At 40.4% G+C, this 19,045-nt stretch overlaps 2 protein-coding genes and 1 pseudogene across 7 annotated transcripts in view; all 3 read right to left on the bottom strand.

The window, feature by feature from the left end:
* Positions 1 to 7,919, bottom strand: part of tcf3a (transcription factor 3a) — a 28,133-nt gene extending 20,214 nt beyond the window's left edge. For 4 of the 6 annotated variants that reach the window (XM_031854516.1, XM_031854519.1, XM_031854515.1 and 1 more), the window contains exons 1-3: positions 7,367 to 7,919; positions 4,012 to 4,108; positions 3,568 to 3,640 (exon numbers count right to left, since the gene is read on the bottom strand). In XM_031854516.1, coding sequence (XP_031710376.1) covers positions 3,568 to 3,640; positions 4,012 to 4,065 — 127 coding nt within the window. In that variant the 5' untranslated portion in view covers positions 4,066 to 4,108; positions 7,367 to 7,919. The remainder of the gene's footprint in view (positions 1 to 3,567; positions 3,641 to 4,011; positions 4,109 to 7,366) is intronic. The other 2 variants (XM_031854518.1, XM_031854520.1) reach the window with 1 other exon arrangement.
* Positions 7,920 to 11,196: 3,277 nt separating this feature from the next.
* On the bottom strand, positions 11,197 to 16,625 carry map2k2b (mitogen-activated protein kinase kinase 2b). Its single transcript, XM_031855164.1, has 11 exons — positions 15,671 to 16,625; positions 15,359 to 15,569; positions 15,079 to 15,225; positions 14,385 to 14,462; positions 14,017 to 14,068; positions 13,606 to 13,730; positions 13,207 to 13,420; positions 12,749 to 12,801; positions 12,566 to 12,627; positions 12,413 to 12,458; positions 11,197 to 12,217 (listed from the first exon to the last, which is right to left on the bottom strand). The coding sequence occupies exons 1-11, from the start codon at positions 15,757 to 15,759 to the stop codon at positions 12,107 to 12,109; spliced, it is 1,188 nt and encodes a 395-aa protein (XP_031711024.1). The 5' UTR covers positions 15,760 to 16,625; the 3' UTR covers positions 11,197 to 12,106.
* Positions 16,626 to 18,601: 1,976 nt separating this feature from the next.
* The window catches only part of LOC116387616 (solute carrier family 22 member 21-like), a 3,916-nt pseudogene continuing 3,472 nt past the window's right edge, over positions 18,602 to 19,045 (bottom strand).

Genomic DNA, 19,045 nt, shown 5'->3' with positions numbered 1-19,045 from the left:
CACACACACACACACACACACACACACACACACACACACACACACACCAGTGTGCATTAACCCACTAACAAACACATCCAAGTTCTGACACTGTATGAAGTCACATACATTAGAAATAGGAATGCACCAATACCAATACCAGGCCGATACCGACTCAAATACCTGGATCGGATATCGTAACAATGGGGCAAATATATTTAATTCACTTTTGTTGAATGTTTTTTTACTGGAATTTAAATTCCTGTGTAAGTTTTGACCATTTTCTTGCCGCTTTGAAATTGATGTAGTGTAACAATTTATTATTTTAGTGAACTTGTATCCGAGTATTTAATTGTTGCATTTTGTTTTAAAAAGTTAGAAAAGCGATGTTTAAGTCAAGCCCACACAGTCTATTAATAGAACACCGGTATCGGATCAGTGGAAAAAAAACATGCAAATTTAAAACTCTTCCCCTTCTGCATTTCAGCCCTACCTAAGTTTAAAAATACTTTATAGGATTCTCAGTTTCCAGTCACCAAAAAACGAAAGTGCAGTGAAATGACTTTGACTGACTAGTGACGGGGATTGAACAGGCGCTCATGACCAGAGCAGAGATATTATCATCCCCCCCAAGACTCTACAAAGGAGGTTCCTCATAGCCACACATGTTAAACCTCCACATATCCCAAACCTTCACCAGACTGGGGCAAAGAAAGGGATCCGACTGACTCTATAAGGACAACACGTGGCAGCTGCTCCACAAAAAGCAGGAATACAGAGACCGAGTCAGGTTCTTTGAAACACATCTTAGTGTGGCTTTAGGTAACCAGAAAAACATTTACCAACGTTACTACATAGAGACGGGCATTTTTCTTCAAAACTGTTCTTTTAGCCACGACGATATTCAGCAGTACTGCTCCAACATATCCCGCTGCAAAGCATATTAAACAAAAAGTATGGCCTTGTGCAAGATACATTGCTTTTTTACATTTGGGGAAATATGCTTTCTTTCTGAGAGTGCGCACAGATTTAAGAATAGGTCTCTGTAGAGGGTTTGTGGTACCAAACCTGGCAACCTCACTGTGACCATAAGACTTCAGATAGCACTGCGTCCAGCATGCAACTACTCCTAAAACCACAAATGGTTGTTTTTATATTTCTGTTTTTATACAAATGAGATAAAACATTGAATCTAATGTAATAAGTGAGCTTCAGAGATGTTGGTAGGCATATTTTTGACCTTTAGAAAGAGCCGGTCTTGATGCTTTGTAGTGAACATTCAGATATGAGGGCCACACACTAACCCTCTGTCAGCCTGGAAGGTGTTAGAAATTCCCCATTTGCTCCTTCACAGAGAACAGTAGGGCTGTAGTCACTCAAAGACAATATCAGTTGACTGAAATTCTACCTACTTTTTAACCGATGGATTGATCAATGAGGAGAGAATAAACTATTATGTTAGTTACCATTTAGATTATCAAAATGGCCACAGTGGACAGTGCACTCTACCTGGTAGCCTAAAGGAATTATAAACAATACACGTGCCTGCCCACATTACAAGGAACAGTGTGTAACATTTAGGGAGGTGTATTTGTAGATATTGAATAGAATATTCAAAACTATGTTTAAATCAGTGTATTTACACAAGCACAGCACGCACGATCGGCCTAAAGATATTTTTTGTAAACTTCTCTGCCAGCTGAGACAAAGCAGCCAGCAGAGCAGAGGACGGATGTCTGCGTTCTTTATTCTTTATAACGTTCACTCAGAAATATGGTTTATGTTATTGATATTTTACATTTGTTTCCAGTGAAATATTAATGACTTTATATCGTGACTTTGGGGGGGCTGAGGAGTATGGAGTTGGTTGCAACGTGCCATAAATCACTAGATGCCACTAAAATGTACACACTGTTCCTTTAATATAGTTTCTGTACATAGAACCATCTAAGCCGTCGTAGCGCCTGCAGTTATATTATAGTATCCCACTCACACACACACACACACACACACACACACATCTCTTCTGCCCCCAAAATATAATGGATTTAGAGGCGCTCATCTTCTTAAACCTAACAATGAGAATTGGGTCGGACGATAGCATATCGACCGACCCATTGACCAGAATGTGGCAGCTCTTAAGAACAGCCACTCAATTAGTAACAATAATTAAGATAGTAATGAGTTTTCACAGCAGTGGAAAAAGAAGTATCAAACTTCTAAAGAAACGTTTTGTACCACTGCAGCATTCCACTGTACTTCTCTACTGTTCTTCCACATGCTTATTATGTCCCCAGATATCATTGTTTAATACTCTGGAATATGCTGAAGCGGCAGGTGGACAACTGTAGAAATGCTTTTCACGTTTCTATAAACCTCATGAAACTTTGTTCCTGCTGTGAAAACTTGTCTTTTTGGGAATCCACTGTCAATAGCATGAGTTTAAGCAGACCATAGTAGCTATTTGCATTTCTTTAACAACTAGCGAGGGTGTGTGTGTGTTTGATCCTAAAATGATTTTGAGAGGAGCATAATTTTAAGCCTGAGGGAGAATGCCATGAGCAGCCGTTGGATTGATAACATCAATGTGTCTCTTTTGTAAGTACACACCTTGCTCCAACAAAGGAACATGTAAGTGGCCCTCAAGTGAATGGAAGAAATAGAGCCCCCTAAACCCCACCCAGCTAACGCTCGTCTTGTCTTTCATCTTAGCTTCAATATCCTGTTTCATTTCTATTACCAACCGAAAGACCCACTGCACTTCTACAGATGCGAGGATGACAGAAGACGGTTCGTGCAGGGAAGGTGGATGTGCTACAGTAGGAATAGCGAATGACAGGTAGCCATTTTTAAAAGTTAACCACTTTTTGTGTATGACAGCAATACAAAAGGGCCCCAGAAACATTACAAAAGTAAAGGAAACTGGTATTCATATTGAGTATTTCCAAAGCTGTTTGCATACATGTCTCAAAACTGATGGGCTAAGCTAATGATGAAGATGGGGCATGGCTCTAAGTGAAAATGAGTTATGTGAAGAGGATAAGAAGGGTGCGAGATTGCAGGACAAGGGAAAGCAGTTCTTCACAGAGTAAGCAGAGAAGATTAATTGGGCTGTTTCCCATCAACTTCCGCCCCCTGTCTCTATCCATCAGTGATTGAATGGCAATAGCTGAGAAGGTGAGGAAAGGACACCTGCAAGGCGAGGATGAGAGAGTGCTGAGGAGAGGACGCTTGATCTACATAAGATAAAAATAAACGGGCAATTTTCCTGAGGTTTCTTCCAATAATCTGTGATCTGAAACACAATTGATGAGAACAGGAACAGTTTCCTTTTCCATTACCATTCAAAACACCACGAATGAGTGAAGGGTGGAGTAGTGCTTTACTTTCAGGGGATGTACTAGGGAGCATTACAAACTAGCACGAAGCTTTAGGGGAGAGAAAGGAAAGGGATTTATTTTTAATGACGTTTATTTTTCTCTAATCAAGATAATCAAATCCAGAAGAATAGAGCATTTCATTTATTCTGGAGGCAAAAGAAACGTAAATCCTTTTATTTAAAAAGAGAGAAATCTGTTTTCGTCTTACCTGAACCTCCAAACTGACTGCTGGCGAGAGTAGTCGGACGGTTTTTGCCGTTAGAAACTGGAGGCTCAAACATCTGAAAAGAGAGGAATGAAACAGTTAACTGCAGTCCATGTAAGACTTTGAATTACCACCTAATCAACCTTCACACAAGTAAAGATGATACAACTCAGCAAACTATCCTATCCTGTATCCCATCGTATTCAGCCAGCAGTGACAACAGGCATGAAGCAATCTACACTTTCAGCTTTCACTGAGTGACCGCTAACATTTAAGTGAGACAACAACAACAGTCTCATAAACAAAATGGCATGCTGCAATCGCTGAAAAGCCTCTGATATTTATTCACATTTCAACATACTTGACAACTGTTGAAGAATCATAAAAGTGAAAGCATAGAATAAAATGTACAGGATGCACATTCAATTCAATGTTCAGAGATCTTACCGCGCTAAAATCCAGTAAGTCGTTGAGCTCCTTGTCCGTTTCCACTGCAGCCATTCTCTGCTGCTGTTAACTCGGCCGTTTCAGTCTCAGCAAGCGACTACAAGCAGAGGTAAGGAGAATATGAGTATATCTTCACTTACAAATACGTGGTTCAGAAGATATAGTTTAACTGGAGCCTTTAACATATCTGAGTGAGTGCCCGAATTGCTGCCTCTTCCATTGTTAAGTTGTTTCTAGCGGCGTTGTTGATTGCCCATCGCTCAACAATAAAGCTGATGAACAAAATGTTGTCACAACCAACGGGAATGGTGGCAAAAGTTATGAGAATAAGAAAAGAGATCTTTTTAATAAACAACTCCAGACAGTGTCCAAACCTATATCCATCGTCAATCTAATAATGATTTCTCCCAGATAATGATTCACATGACTCGAAAGTATTCACTTTGCTCAATATGAATATGAGAAGCAACGAGGATAAGGCTTCTACTTCCTACATCCAGGAGGGAGGGAAGGGAGGGGAGGGGGGGGGAGCACGCTATTATTCCAACGCTTTGCGACGATTCCCGTGTCCAGCACCGTGTTACCAGCCCTACACGAACAACTGGTTTTTGGTAAAGACAGGAGGAAAGGAATCATTTTACTAATAAAGTTGTGGTATGGCTGCACATGGCCAGTGCATGTTTGTGTCAGGCATGGTAGTGTGCTTGAGAAGGGGGCTAAAACGCTCGTCTAGAATGAGATCATCTTTATTTAAAATGAAACGTTGGGGCTGTAGATGTAGCCTTCTTGTGCGACCATCAAGCTATTGAACAAGTACTAAGAAATCCACTTAGTTCTAAGAGTTTCCCGCATCTAACATGTGTGACCACGGTTCAGCCACAGGCCACAGTGCATTCGTTGTTAGTCGGGTCCAGGACTCGGGCAGCTTCCTCTACCTCAAATACCAACATGCTCTAACAGCTCTTATGAAAACCGTAGAGCAATAACAGGACGTAATTCTCAAATAACTAATGTATGGTCTGGCCAGCCGGTATCAAATGCAAATTCAGGCCATGTGTGTTAAACATCTAAATAAGTATAATTTCTACACACGGTGAGCCAACCAGCCGACGCTTTGCAATACCAAAGCACCGTGGTAAATACCATCTGGGCAAAATCATAATGTTATGATTTTGTCAGTGCTCAGAGGTGTTGTAAAGCACCTGTAGAGCACGTAAACAACCAAGTACGTGACGTTGAGTTAGTGTTGTTGGGGGTTGACTTGTGGCCACTGTTCTTAAGTTAGTGAGCACTTCTGAGACTAGAATATGTCATCATTGTTTTTTTTACTTTGCCACTTTAAAAAGGATTTGAAACTGTGTACCTCTTTTAATTGCCCTAAAAACTGTCTCATGATGTTTTTCTACATCTGCAAATATTGATACAACATATTCACCTCATGAGTGCCGGCAAATATTGTCTGAATATTACTAAGACTGCAAAATGATATGCATTGTCAAACAAAAAGCATTGGAAAACTGTGTTGCCAATAGAGAACGTTGGGGTGCAGAGATCTGTCACCAACACCAACAAGACGTAACAACTACTATAACTTCAAACATTTATACAAAATTGAATTAGCAATTCGGCAGTCAACCAACAAAAGCTGACCACTGTGAGATTCTCCAAATGTATATTTAGTCCAACATTTTGTTTTGTTGCAATTAGTTAGTCCAGTCAAGAAAGGGACAAAAAGCTAAAATAACAAATACTGCAACATTCATACAGTATTTTAACCAATGTGGGTGGGGTTTTAGATATTTATGAGTCATGACCTCATGAAGGCTACAATATGCAAATGCTCCTGGGATGATTTCACTTCTACCACTAAAATAACTGAGTATCATTTTCAGGGCATGATTGAAGATTCACTTTAAATGTAAAATGATGCACTAGACACAGAAAAGTCCAATTATCTTAAGTGCGTTTAGCTGTTCATGGCAATTAACTTTATACCTATGTTATATGCATTAAAGTACAACTTTTACCAGTGATACTCCTGGAAATATTGGGAGTAATGTCACTACTTTGTTTATAATCAAGTAAAACTGTGATAACACACCAAAAAGGTGAAATAACATCTACATCGGACTCTGAAGGCACGAAAAGGATGCAACCACTGAATCACGACTAATGGGGAAAAAAACTAATAAAATAATATAACATGTAATACTTTCTGAAAGAGAAACGACTAATGAGAAACGTGTTATTACATAAAAACAAGCGCAAATACTTTGGCACTACATAATGTGGTGATTCCTGTCTTCCACTGGGCTGAGGTCAAAATGGGGGATAAGTGTTAGCCCCTCCTAACAAATGGAAGTTGCATACGCTTGTCTTGAGCACCCCCACCTCCGGCCTTCCCATTTGGCGAAAAAGTTTTAAGGCACAAATACCCCCCATAACATCTCATACCTGGCGTGAAAAGGGAGATTTGAGCGTTTTAGTGTGTCGTCGGTGGGTTTAAACCCTGCGGGACGTTTAAAAAAAAGGCCTTAAAACCTGTTGCCTGCTCCCCACGTCGAGCAGCAGAATGGGGCACTAATGAACACAAAGACTCGGGCCACCAAAGTTTCAGCTGAAAGGCCGGAACCCGACAAAATGAGAATAAAAGTCGAGAATTCTTTAAATAATTGTTCAAAAACGTGTTTTGAATGAAGCAAGATGGAGTAAATAAGGCTTTAGCTGCGTTCTTGTTGCGTGTTAAAGTGGTGTGCTGTTGGTGGAGGGAGGGTAAAAAAAATAAAAAGAATACCCCAGAGTTACACTTATAACTAGGATTTCATTATATTCACACAATGGTGCGTTTTAAACCTACGAGTACAGTGACCTACGCTGCATTAGTGAAACTCTTACATATTGGTACCAGGTGGAGAATACTGCCATTTTAGCTACAACCGGGAATGTTGCACCGTTAGATGAAACAAATCGATGTTAACGCTTCGCGGCTAACGTTAATACGCTTGTGTCTAGAAAACCCGACATACTATAGAAAGATGAATCCTGGGGGAGCCGATTGAGTCCGACGATATGCTAATGTGTAGTAACAGCTACCGTTATGGCCCACTGAAGTGAACAAAGACGTCTTTTCCACCACATATAACCCGCCGACAGTCCGAATTGTAAGAACGCCGCGAGCTCGCTCAGGCCGAAGGGACGAAAATCGAAGACCCCGCTTTTCCCGGCTGAGGCACTCGGTTACAACTTGAAACGATGCGCTTAAAAACTTGATCATTACTCCGGTAACAACGCGACAGGCGACTTCTGTTTGACATGCATACGTTTCTCGTGAATGTATAGTTATACACATATTTACCTGGAATCAATTTTCTGGCATCCAACAGGGAGAAATCGACGGCTGCAGTAGAGAGAAAAACAAAGTTGTGGATCGGATCCTTCCCCCCGTGGTCCGGACTGTGGGCTCGATGAAAACGAGGAAAGACAATATGAACCACTCCTCCCGTCGACTCGTCTGCTTCTTGTTTTCGTCACGAAACTGAAAACACGTTTCTAACCATAACGCTGAAGCCGCTCTGTTTCCTTATTGTTGGAGAAAATATAACAATTTCATTTTCCAAGTAGACATTTTAACAGCCTCCACATTGTCGGTTCCAATGAAGTGAATATCACTCCGCAGCTCAGCCTACGGGGGGACATGGACGCTGAAACATCAGCGATGTCCAATCTCGACTCAAACGAACACGCCAAACGAAGCAGGCTTCAGTAATCCTCGTACAACCAGGCCAGTTATCTCAAATACCATAAAATACCTCTGTTTTGTGGGTGTAAACACGACACAAAATGACCGTACTTAGCAATTCGCGGGGACCTATGTCGACTGGCGGATGAGGACAGCGGAAAGCCCAACAGCCTCGACCAGTAGAAGATGGAATGATAATATCACAGGGAGGACCAATTGGAGACGAGACAAAATTGATTGACAAGTGGGACGTCCAAGTATATTTCATCATCAAGCTTTAGGGCAGTCTCGTTTTGCCTTCGGGTTGCTTGCGTATTAATTTTGTTCTCAAGCTGTGCCTGCGCTACAGAAAATGTTCGTGTTTGTTTGTGAGTCTGAGAGAGATAGCAGTCCGCCATCCTCAGCCATGCTCTTGTGCTAAACATGGATAAGACCGGAAGAAAGTTGTTCTTTTGAGGATTGTAATTGGCCATGTTGTCTAAATTCATGGCCAAAAACCTCAGATTATTGTGCGACCTGGCTATGAATACATACCACAATGAGCTATGTATTTGATACCATGTACAATCTTGCAATATTACTTATTATGCATTCGCAATACCCATTTGTTTTCAAATAGTTTTAGTTTAGTGCACAGTTCCCGGGTAGCTTATTTATAGCCATAACAGTAGCCCTTATGATCATATTTGACATATTTTAATATACTATTACACATTCACAATGTGTCCAATAGTTATGGCTTAGGTTTAACTTAGTAATTAGGGAGGAACAAAAACATTTGCAGATAGAAAATGGGTGCAACATGTGTGAATGCACGTGTGTGTGTTTTTATCCATGTGGAAGAGAGAAAGATAGTGGCAGAAAATAAAATAATAATGGTGCAGCTACTTTCTTTTGCCAAGCTGGAATCAAAAGAGTTTGCATGAACCAGCATCTAACTCACAAAAATGACCTGGTTGCTGTTTTCTCCTGAGTTGTACCTTGGTGGTTATGTAAACATGTAAACATGGCTGCAGTTAATGTCAGCGTTTGTTTTGAGACTTTCTAAAGAAAACCTCAAATGGTTTGAGGGGAAACAACCTAAATAACATCTGTGCAGGCCTTTACGAGAAAACTCAGCCATCCACTTTGTGGTTCGTGCACACACACATGCTCAGCATGCGTTGCACACATGCAACTCAAGCACACACCTGTATGTCATTAAGAGTGGGCCTAAAGACTGGTTACCATGTTATCCTTTTAGGACTAAATAAATGCATAAAAATGTAGGCTACAACAGTCAATTTTAATTAGGCACAGGGAGCCAATGCATGCTTAGAGGTGCATTGTTAAAGACAGATGCAGTTACATGCGTCTTTATGTTTTTCCAACAGGGTGAGGAGCATTCAGTCAACGGGAGCAGATCAACCTCATTATGACAAAACTGGTGTCATGTCACAGATTCACTCGAGAAGCTCCTACAGCACACCTGGGGAAAGACGGTGTATGTATTTGCCGTGGAAGTGATCATATCACAGCTCTCTGCAAAACATCAAACAATGTTTGGTTTGTTGCCTTTTAAAAAGTAGGACAAATGGCACGGAGGCAAAACAACACCGAGGTTGAACGTAAGGCGCAAGACACACACACACACACACACACACACAAAAAAATGCTATATTTAGAGTGGAACTCCATTTTCCTAACCCCCAAGTGTGTACCCTCCTATCCACCCACTCTTTCCTGGGCTCTCTCTTCTTCTAGACGATAGCTTTGTAAATGGGTTACCCCCATGCAGCCACCCACGCATCAGGTACAGTATGAAAACCTGGGGCATCCTGTTATGACTTCTGGTTTCCTGTTTCCTGCAAAAAATAAAGCCCCCTCTCTCTCTTTCAGACACATGCAAACACACTCATATACTCCACCACTTGTCACATAGAGCAGGCCTGGGATCAGCTGCTATAACAACCCATTCCAAATATATTACTTTGAGTGTTTGTACTTATAGTCCTGGCTCAAGTATTTGGGAGTGTATTAAAAAATGTAAATATCAAACTTGATCAGTGGCGTGCTTTCTCTTTTGGGATTATTCCCAACAAGACTCCATCTAATATCTAGTGTATTTTGACTGGGTACCACAGACATTGACATTGTTGTGGCGAGAACGCAGCCCTGGGAGAAACTGCTGCATTGTGAGAAAGTCATTATGCTATAAGGTGACAAGAGCAGCTGTTTTGCCCCATTCTTCACAACATTTAATTTGTTTTTATTCCTTGTATACACATTCTCATTTCACATGCCAAGGAGGGAGGAAGATGTACAAGTGTCAAGGGACCACTGAAACAACGATAACAGCGGTGTGTGCTCATGTGTGAACTGTAGGCGCCCATTCTCCAGAAATATGAAAATAACACTGTTTGTGACACACAACATGCTGCCGCTGCACACCCCCTGCCAAGGTACCTGAGCATCTCTCTCTACAGGGGTCAGCCACATCACTCTTAATGAGCAGAAATCTCTCTTCCTTCCTGTGGTGGATCTAGTCTGCCATGCCGAATGCTTAGTGACGGTGTACATGGTTAATTGTCTTGGCACAAACTCATAGCTCCGTTTCCCCCTTTCATGCTGTGGCTCCTCTTCGTGCTCAAACAGAATTATAACGTACTCGCTCGTTACATGCGATTCTTGTTTTTTCTTTATCAGTTTTGTTTGGGCGTTGTCGTCATTTTTTATATTTGATGCGAGTCTAAAAGCATCAATGTTCAGTATTCTCTTCTGTTGAACAGGGCCTTTACATTCTATAGACCGCTCACGATTCTTTCTTGTTTTTTGCAAGCAAAAGCACAATAGCGTCCTGTTCTTTTTTTCGTTTTTTAGCTCATCCTCCCCTCCCCCTTTCTTGCAGATTTGAATTCATTAGCAATCAAAGAGCCACTGACAAACGCCCAATCTTAATTACCCTCTCATTTGCATATTTGCATATTAATGACTGCAGACTTTGCTGTTTTTCTGCTGCAGTAGTCCCCCTCCCATCAACATTGCTCAGACTAGCCACCCCACACATTGCAACACTACGTCTCCCTATCTATTAGCTCAACGCCTCACATTTTCAGCCTGAAGTTGACAAGACATTCAAGGGAAGACATTTCATTATTACTCCAGACATGAGCCAAACAGATGAATCATTGTGCTGGCGATTTAAATGGAGGACTAATGTATTTGAGCAGGGCTTTATATCACGGTCCTGCTTTTCGTTTCAGTCAGTATAAGCATGAGCTAACATGGTTGCAGCAATGTAGGCACAATACACTACAGATACAGTACCAAGTATATTTTGATATTTCTGTTTGATAGCATAGTTTTGTTAGTAATTGAACCAAAGTCCTCAGTGCATTTCATGTGAGTGCTTCCCCCTTCTGGTGAGATGAGTGCATAGTGATAGTCTGGCAAATGAAGACATAATCTTACAACACTTGCCATTTATTGACAATTCAGACTTCATAAGGACAAAGCTTTCAATGACATTACCATAAAAAACATCTATATTGTTACTTAAATGAGGAAGTAGACAAAGGAGAAAAATGCCCTGATTCTGCCACAACACAGGATGCACTTCAATGGCAAATCCATGTCCTGTTTACATTACTGCAAATACAATGCAATAATAATTAGCTTCCTCTGAGGCTGCTCAGAGAGTCGTGATGCCGCTTGCTCACATGATTAAAGCAGTGTTGTTACAGCGGGTACTGTCCAGGGATGAATCTCCAGTATTTTCAAAGGCAACCTCTGCCCCTTGTGTAGCTAATCTGAAGCTAATGGTAACACAACAAGCTGATGATGCCGCTTTAAGTTAACAACCCTGACCTACAGAGGAAGCAGAGGGTGCATTTATTGTTGCAACTTCTTTTTTGTTTTTGGCTTTGACACGAGGGTCATGCTAAAATATATTAAACATTGTGTTTCACCTTTAGACATCTCAAAATTTGTAGAAATCTGTCACATCATCAAATGCAAAGAACATCCTAGACTCGATCATCTCTTGCTAACACAGACACACCTGACATGTATCCATAAAATAAACGTTTTTTACTTTTCTAAATGTGTTTGCATAACACATATGAAAACAAATTCAGATATATATATCTGCCTGTACACATGTATGGATGCATAACCATGATTGTAATAACTGGGCTTTACACACTCGTGCTGTAGATACAGTGTCTCTCCTGGCTTACTTGTCCTGGCTTACAGTAGAGTTCATTAGACAGATGGAAACTTCAGAGGTTCACCTGAGAGAGGACGTGGCAAACAGGGCGTGTATGTGGGTGTCTCCATGTTTTTACATGTACATACTGTGTGCATGAGTGTGTGTGTTCAGTCTGCATTGCGCGTTGGACTGCTGGGTTGGTTCAGCCCCATGGTCTTACAAAGCCAGCCAGCAAAGTCTACCTCCTCCACCTCAGACCGCTTGATAAACATATGGTTCTGCAACAAAACATACAATCAATGCAAATACAATACTGGATACTAAAAACTCAATCATACAACAGTTGCCTTCACAAAATGTAACTGCGTTTAACCTCAGTTTGTGATCTAAACCTTGAATCTGTCAGATATTGCCCATTTCAAAGACAAATGTGGAAGCATAAATTCAAACTTATGCCATCGTCTAACACTCACCGTCAACATTTTCAAGTCAGCCCTGTCTGCTGGGTTTTTGATGAGACTGAATACGACAGAGCAGAGAGAACTTTTCATCCATGAATAAAAAGACAGATTATGTGCACGTGAAAAGGACAAATGAACTGTTTTCAGGGTGAAATGCTGTCTCACCACTTTGTCACAAAGTCCTGGAAATCAGAGGTGAAGACGCCATGTGGTAGTTTGGGGGGAGGCTGAAATACAAGACAAAGTTGAATGAACATGTCAACTAATTTTGCAAGGATGACAGTAAATACATTATGGAACCAGGGAACCGTTTTTAGATGTTCTTTGGAAAACTTCTAAGATTCTTACCTCATTTACTATGTAGTCTAGTAGTTCAAAGATGGCCATGGCAGGACCATGACCTGGAAAAAAGAGCCGGGATCAACTGTGTTTAATATTTCAATTAAGAACTGCTGTAAAAACACAATTTGATCAGCTTAAATTACACATTGAAGCTTCAACTAAATCCTGTTCTACCATAATGATTGAGCACATGGAATATTGTGTGTATGTATATATATATATATATATATATATATATATAAAATATATTGTATATTTGTACTTCACTTAATAGATAATAATAACAATTTTACTTATTTCGCCATAAATCTGATTCTAATGGCATTAGCGATCACGGACTGGCCAAGTTGGTATACCTTAGTGCTAACTTTACTTCTCATGCTGCCACCTACAGCTGCATGAATGCAAAGGTACCAATTGCAATTTAAAAAAAGCCAATTAAAACAGTTGTGTGCATTGCTCACCGCCACCAGGTCTACCCGATGGTCTAGGTCTGGGTGAAGTGCTGAGCGTCTCTCCTTCACTACCACCCAAGATGGGATGTCCAAATATGGCCTCCAGTTCCTTAGCATCTGGAGGAGGGATGGGGAAGCGTCCGATTGACAGCTCCACAAGGGACAGCCCCATACTCCACACATCTGACTGCACAGAATAGTGGGTTCCCTGCAGTCTCTCAGGCTATACAGAAAACATGAAAAACACACATAACAACAAAATAAACAATTACATTTGATCAACAAATATAGGGAACTCTTGCTCACTGCACAAGTCTTAAATATATTGTTTATTTCTATTACAGTAAAGTGGAGGAACTAAACCGAGTTGATCTTTTCAAGGCATAATTCAGAGAAGGACCAACATACCGACATATAGGATCTTGTGCCGACAAAGGAATTGGCCATAGAGTCTATGAGCTGCCCGCTCACACCGAAGTCACACAACTTGATCTCCCCCCGCGAGTTCACTAGTATGTTTGAAGGCTTCACATCTGGGGGTAAAAAAGGTATTCAAAAAAACCCATTACCTGACTGGATATCTACAACAGAATGCAGTGAAAAGCGACTATCTTTACCAACCATCGTACAGACTACAACCCTAATATTAACATAAAGGTTAAGACTTAGATTTGTATTATCTTTGGCATGTGACAACGTATTAATTGACAACAGGTTAATTCCCGTTTTAATAAAATACAATGCACTTTGCTACTGTGCAGTAGGCCTTACAGATGAAATACAAGAATCAGTAATTAACCCCTTGAAAACAACGAGTACCTCTGTGCATGATTTGATGTTTTTCTCTCAGGTACACCAGGCCTCTCAAAACCTGTTTTGAAAAAGGGAGAAATTACACAAGTCAATAATCATAAATAAAGTTAATGTGAAAATAACAGTTAGAAACAAGCATAAAACCCATCCAGGCCCATGGTGTGTGTGTTTTTATAACACGGTCACAATTTCCTTTGAGCCCAATACAGTAAACAGAAGGAGCGAGTGATATGATTATGGAAGATCTTGATTGTTTAAGCCTTGATGAAATTGTTTTATTCAAACAGAACAATTTAAACTAACCATTGTCTTATTAATGCCAATAATGTAATATCACATAACATTACAAATGTAGAAGATAACCATACACTTACAGCGATGGTGACTTTGCCCAGAATCTCTTCAGGGATCCTCTTTGCTTCTTTCAGCACCTGGTCCAGAGAGCCACCATCCTGCACAATAAAGCCAGACAACAGGTCGGAATACAAATCGATAAAAAGCACATCCTGTCTACAATGGTGTTCCAAAGGATCCCATCTTTCCCATTATCGTTATGTGCACTGAGCACGTTTACTGAAAAAGCACAGGTCTTCTGTGGAACATATACAGGTCCGATACAGGAATTGTATTTCATGATTATCACAATACATTTGGTTTACATTTTACCATAAAGATCACACCACATAGTTTCAATTTACATATAATCATTCTGCAGAGTAGCATACAAGTTAAGTACAATCCAACCACAGTAGGGCATGGATAATTTGAGATTAGCATTTGAACTGTTTATCGACTGACATATGTACATATAGAAGGGACATTGAGGATCTCCTATTTTTTCCTTGATTCAATGTCACAATCCTTGAAATAAGCAAAAAAAAGCAATCTAGGGGCCTAAGTCTGTAAAGGTTTTCTGTACCTGACCTTCCGCAGCCGCACGTAAGATAAAAAACGTGCAAAGGGGGAAAAGAAGATAGTATCCCTTTGGGGATGAATTGATCAATACTGAAATACCCTTAATACCTTAACCTGCTACCCACACACAGTCACTCCCTCCGATTTTCTCACCATGTGCTCCATGCAGATGCTGATCTCTCCATCGTTGTAAAATGATCCATAGAAGCCCACAATGTAGGGAGAGTTACACTCATGCAGCACCTGAAGCTCTCGGATAATCTGGTTTCTGATTGCAGGTTTAATTTCAAGATGAATAAGCTGAACAGAAAAGAGAATTGTTTTATATCGAATGCGTCTTAAGACCAGTTGGTACAGGATCAACGTTTTATTACCAGGTTCAGCATGACTTTTTGTCATCACATTCACATCATTAGTATAATTTGTAGCTCACCTTTCTGGCCATGATTATTCCTGAAGATTTGTGGCGTTCCTTATTGACAACTCCTCCGTTGCCTGCACCCAGCTCACAGACACGATGGAAGTCGTCGGCTCTCAGCTCACCCACCTTGGCCTTTTGGGTAAGGAAAGCTTCTAACCTTTTCTTCTGTTGTTCGTCCAGGTCCAACTCTTCCAATATTCTTTTAAGTGCCTCTAAATTGGCCCTGAGAAAAACGATAAAGAACAGGAATAAAGCATCTTTCACATAAACGACTGAAATACTTAGTTTATAGAGTATATTAGTGTGGTCAGTAGAATAACTTACTCAGACGAAACATCGGTGTTGGTGGAGGTGGATAACCCGTCAGCAGCAGGAGCAATGGTTAAGGGCACTGGTCTCTTTTTAGGAGCCATGTTCACTGATGGATAAACTATGAGGTGAGCTTAAGTGACAGTTTTCTCCAGGTTACAACTGATAATTTACTATTAAAGTAATGTGATTAGGATCAAATTTGACTTTTGGTGCAAACGTTTGGATAAATGATTAAAAAGCAAAACAGGTATTATCTTGCAGATGCTATGTGGACTAACTACCCTGTTAGTGGACTGACAGATACTAGGTGAGACAGTTAACAAAGGTAAATGTGACCATAAAGTATTGGGCTCAACATTTTAAGCTTGGCCTCAGACTCTGCTTAAATGACCAGTCTCCGATTCAAAATACTGTAATGAGCAACACTGTAAATGACTAAAAACAGTGACGCTAACGTTGGCTACCTTCTTAGCTAGATTATAGTCACGTTAGCTAGCCAGTTGTTGTGAACGGATGAGGCGTAACGGAGACGTTACTGGTAAGCACGACAATTAGCATTATGGCCACTGCACTAAAGTGAAATATGTGAATTTGTAATGACTCTACGCTGAACTAGCTTCAACATAACGGAAAACAAAATATATCAAAAACCATCAGTAGCAGCGCTTCACGTTAGCTGACTTGCTTCATCTGCTAGCTAGTTAGCTGTTGCATGAGAGTAACGTCAACACATTTAAAGCTAGCTGATAGCAAGCGACTGTTTTCCTTTACGGACGTTGTGACAGTGTCGTAAACCCACCCAGGTGTTTAAGTTACAAACACCCGCCTAATGGGGCTGTAGTGTCCGTCTATTGTAATCCTTGACCCTTATTGCATCTAGCAGGTATGTGGTCGCTGCAGACAGACAGACACTGGTCCCAGTATCAGAAGCAGAGATGAGGTCCAAGGGCCGACCAGCATCCGCACACTTGCTGGACTCTGCCTCTGATTGGCTTAGCATGATATTTATTTTAACCCTAAACCTACAACCTAACCAATCCTACAAACGATAGCAACGAGTACTAGCCAATCAGAGACCGAGGAGGGCGGGTACCTATAGATAACTGCACATGGGAGAAGTCTGCCTCCAGGGCTTTCTGCCAGGAATGTCCTTAGGTTTAGGTAACAATCGTAGTGAGTTAGGTTTGGGAAAATATCACGATTTGGGGTTAAAATAAACCCTTTCTAGCAAAAAGCCCTGAAGGCAACCTTCTTCCATGTGCTCGTATGTTTTGCTAACCATCCTATGAAAAACGTAAATGGGATTATGTAATGGCCTAAAACTCTTCTCACATAAAATAAAAAAATTACAACCAGAATTATGTTTAGCCAATGTTCCAAGCATGGATTATGTTATATCTTTGCAATATTTGCTGTTGGGCCCCTCTTGACACCACCACCCACCACTACTTACTGCTCTCAGTGCATTGTGAATGTCCCCTGTTACAAGTTCATATTTAGAACATAACACAACACAGTCAATGCATGACTAAATATAGAGATATATAGTTCAACTAGTGCTATTTTACCAAAATAATAATGACTGTTTCCAAGTGAAATATCATTCCAGTAAGTTGTGGTATTGTTATTAAACAATATTTACCATAATAAAAAATACTTTTTGAATTAATCAAATTACTAAAACCAATTGGCATGCAGCGATTTCTTTGACTTTTTGGAGTCTTTTGGAAGTTGCCTGTTTTGAACTGTTGGTAATCCAGCTGTGGTACAAGAATCAGGTGTAATAGCATGAATTCTGAACACCTTGAAAGAATCCTGCTCTGCTGTCCTTGGTTATAAAATAATCTTTGTGGATAGTGTTTGCCCTCTCCAGCTGGGCGGGCAGAACTGTCATCTATAGTTTCAGAAAATGTAACAAAGCTACCAGCTACCTTTATGTATAAACACTGACACGAATATTTTAAAGACGACATAAATGACATTTGAAAAGACCTGAGAAGCTCAGAGGTTCCATCCCATAAACAACATTAATGTCTGCCCAACACATCAGAAAACACTTTTGTGTGCGCATTCACTTCACTCTTGCTGTGTGATTTTCTTCCAGCAGAAGGCGCTGTTGCTCATTTATTTACAGCCTTCAGAGTTGTATCTGACTGGGCTGTAGCATGGATGTATTAAAAGCCATTTAATCCCATAGTTATAAGGCTCTAAAAATGTTACTGATGTATCAATGCATTTACAGCAAACATTGAAATAATAATGAGTGGAAGTGAAATATGTGCAGAGCCACATGTTTAGTACATAGTCACATGACCTGAGCTGTTTACTTCCTTGCTGCACAATGACAAGAGGAGGGCTGCATCAAAGCTCCCAAACAAAATGATACTAAATACTGTTTAAATGAAGACAGGGCAAAGATTTTTTGGTACACATAATCTTTAAGGTGTCAAATGTTCATATATGCATTTGCAATTACTCAACTTTGTTCAGTGTGGTCATAGAATGAGTAAACATGTTGACGGCAACAAAAGTGACCGGCGGGATAACACAGTGCATCTCGGTATACATACTTAAACACAGACATAGTTCTTGTTCTACCTGACTATCTACTCCGTTCTTTCTTTTACTTTAACTTTGAGTCAAGATCTGGAGGAACCAAAGGCCTCCGTCTGTCTCTCTCTCATACCACTTTATTACATTTCAAGAAGATTATCAACACGTTAAACCTTAAAGCAGACGGGGTAGTGCTCCTTTGTTGATCTGGGACTGACAGAACGTTTTGGTTACGCTCAAATGGATGGTGACCGATTTGCATTTATTTATGATCTTTTATTAAAGTTACCGAGGTCTCTTTTCCAATGTAAGTCTAGTGGAAAAAGTATTTTTTGGTTCAAATGGCATCACATTACAGACCTGGAAGTTGTAATTCCACTGTTTTGGCCACTATGTAAAATTTGCTTCAGAGGCCCGGCGCTCTTCCTGGGGGTTTGGGCTGGAGCTGTGTCCTTTGGCAGCAGCTTTAAGATACAAAGAGAAACAGAGTCAGATGAAACAGAGAGAGAAGTACTGTTGGAATGCACATTATCACAAACTAAGACATACAACTGACATTAATTTTGCTCTAAAACATTTTTGCTCCGATGTTTATACATATTTCCGACAAATGCTCCTCATTTGAAAACATCACTATCTCTAACACTGAAAATGCAGCTCCAGACCTGCTCTTTTTAGTTATAGCAGTTATAAAGTTATGCAAAATCTTACTTAGGTCACAAGATTTAATTGTGTCAGTTTTATAGAATTGGTGTCTGGTAGGTCTGTTAATCATTATTCACACGAGCACACACACACACACACACACACACACACACACACACACACACACAC

The sequence above is a fragment of the Anarrhichthys ocellatus genome, unplaced genomic scaffold, assembly GCF_004355925.1.
Source record: "Anarrhichthys ocellatus isolate YVR2014 unplaced genomic scaffold, GSC_Weel_1.0 scaffold15, whole genome shotgun sequence".
Lineage (NCBI taxonomy): Eukaryota > Metazoa > Chordata > Actinopteri > Perciformes > Anarhichadidae > Anarrhichthys > Anarrhichthys ocellatus.
The sequence above is the reverse complement of the archived record's forward strand: the minus strand, read 5'-3'. Positions and strand labels throughout refer to the sequence as shown.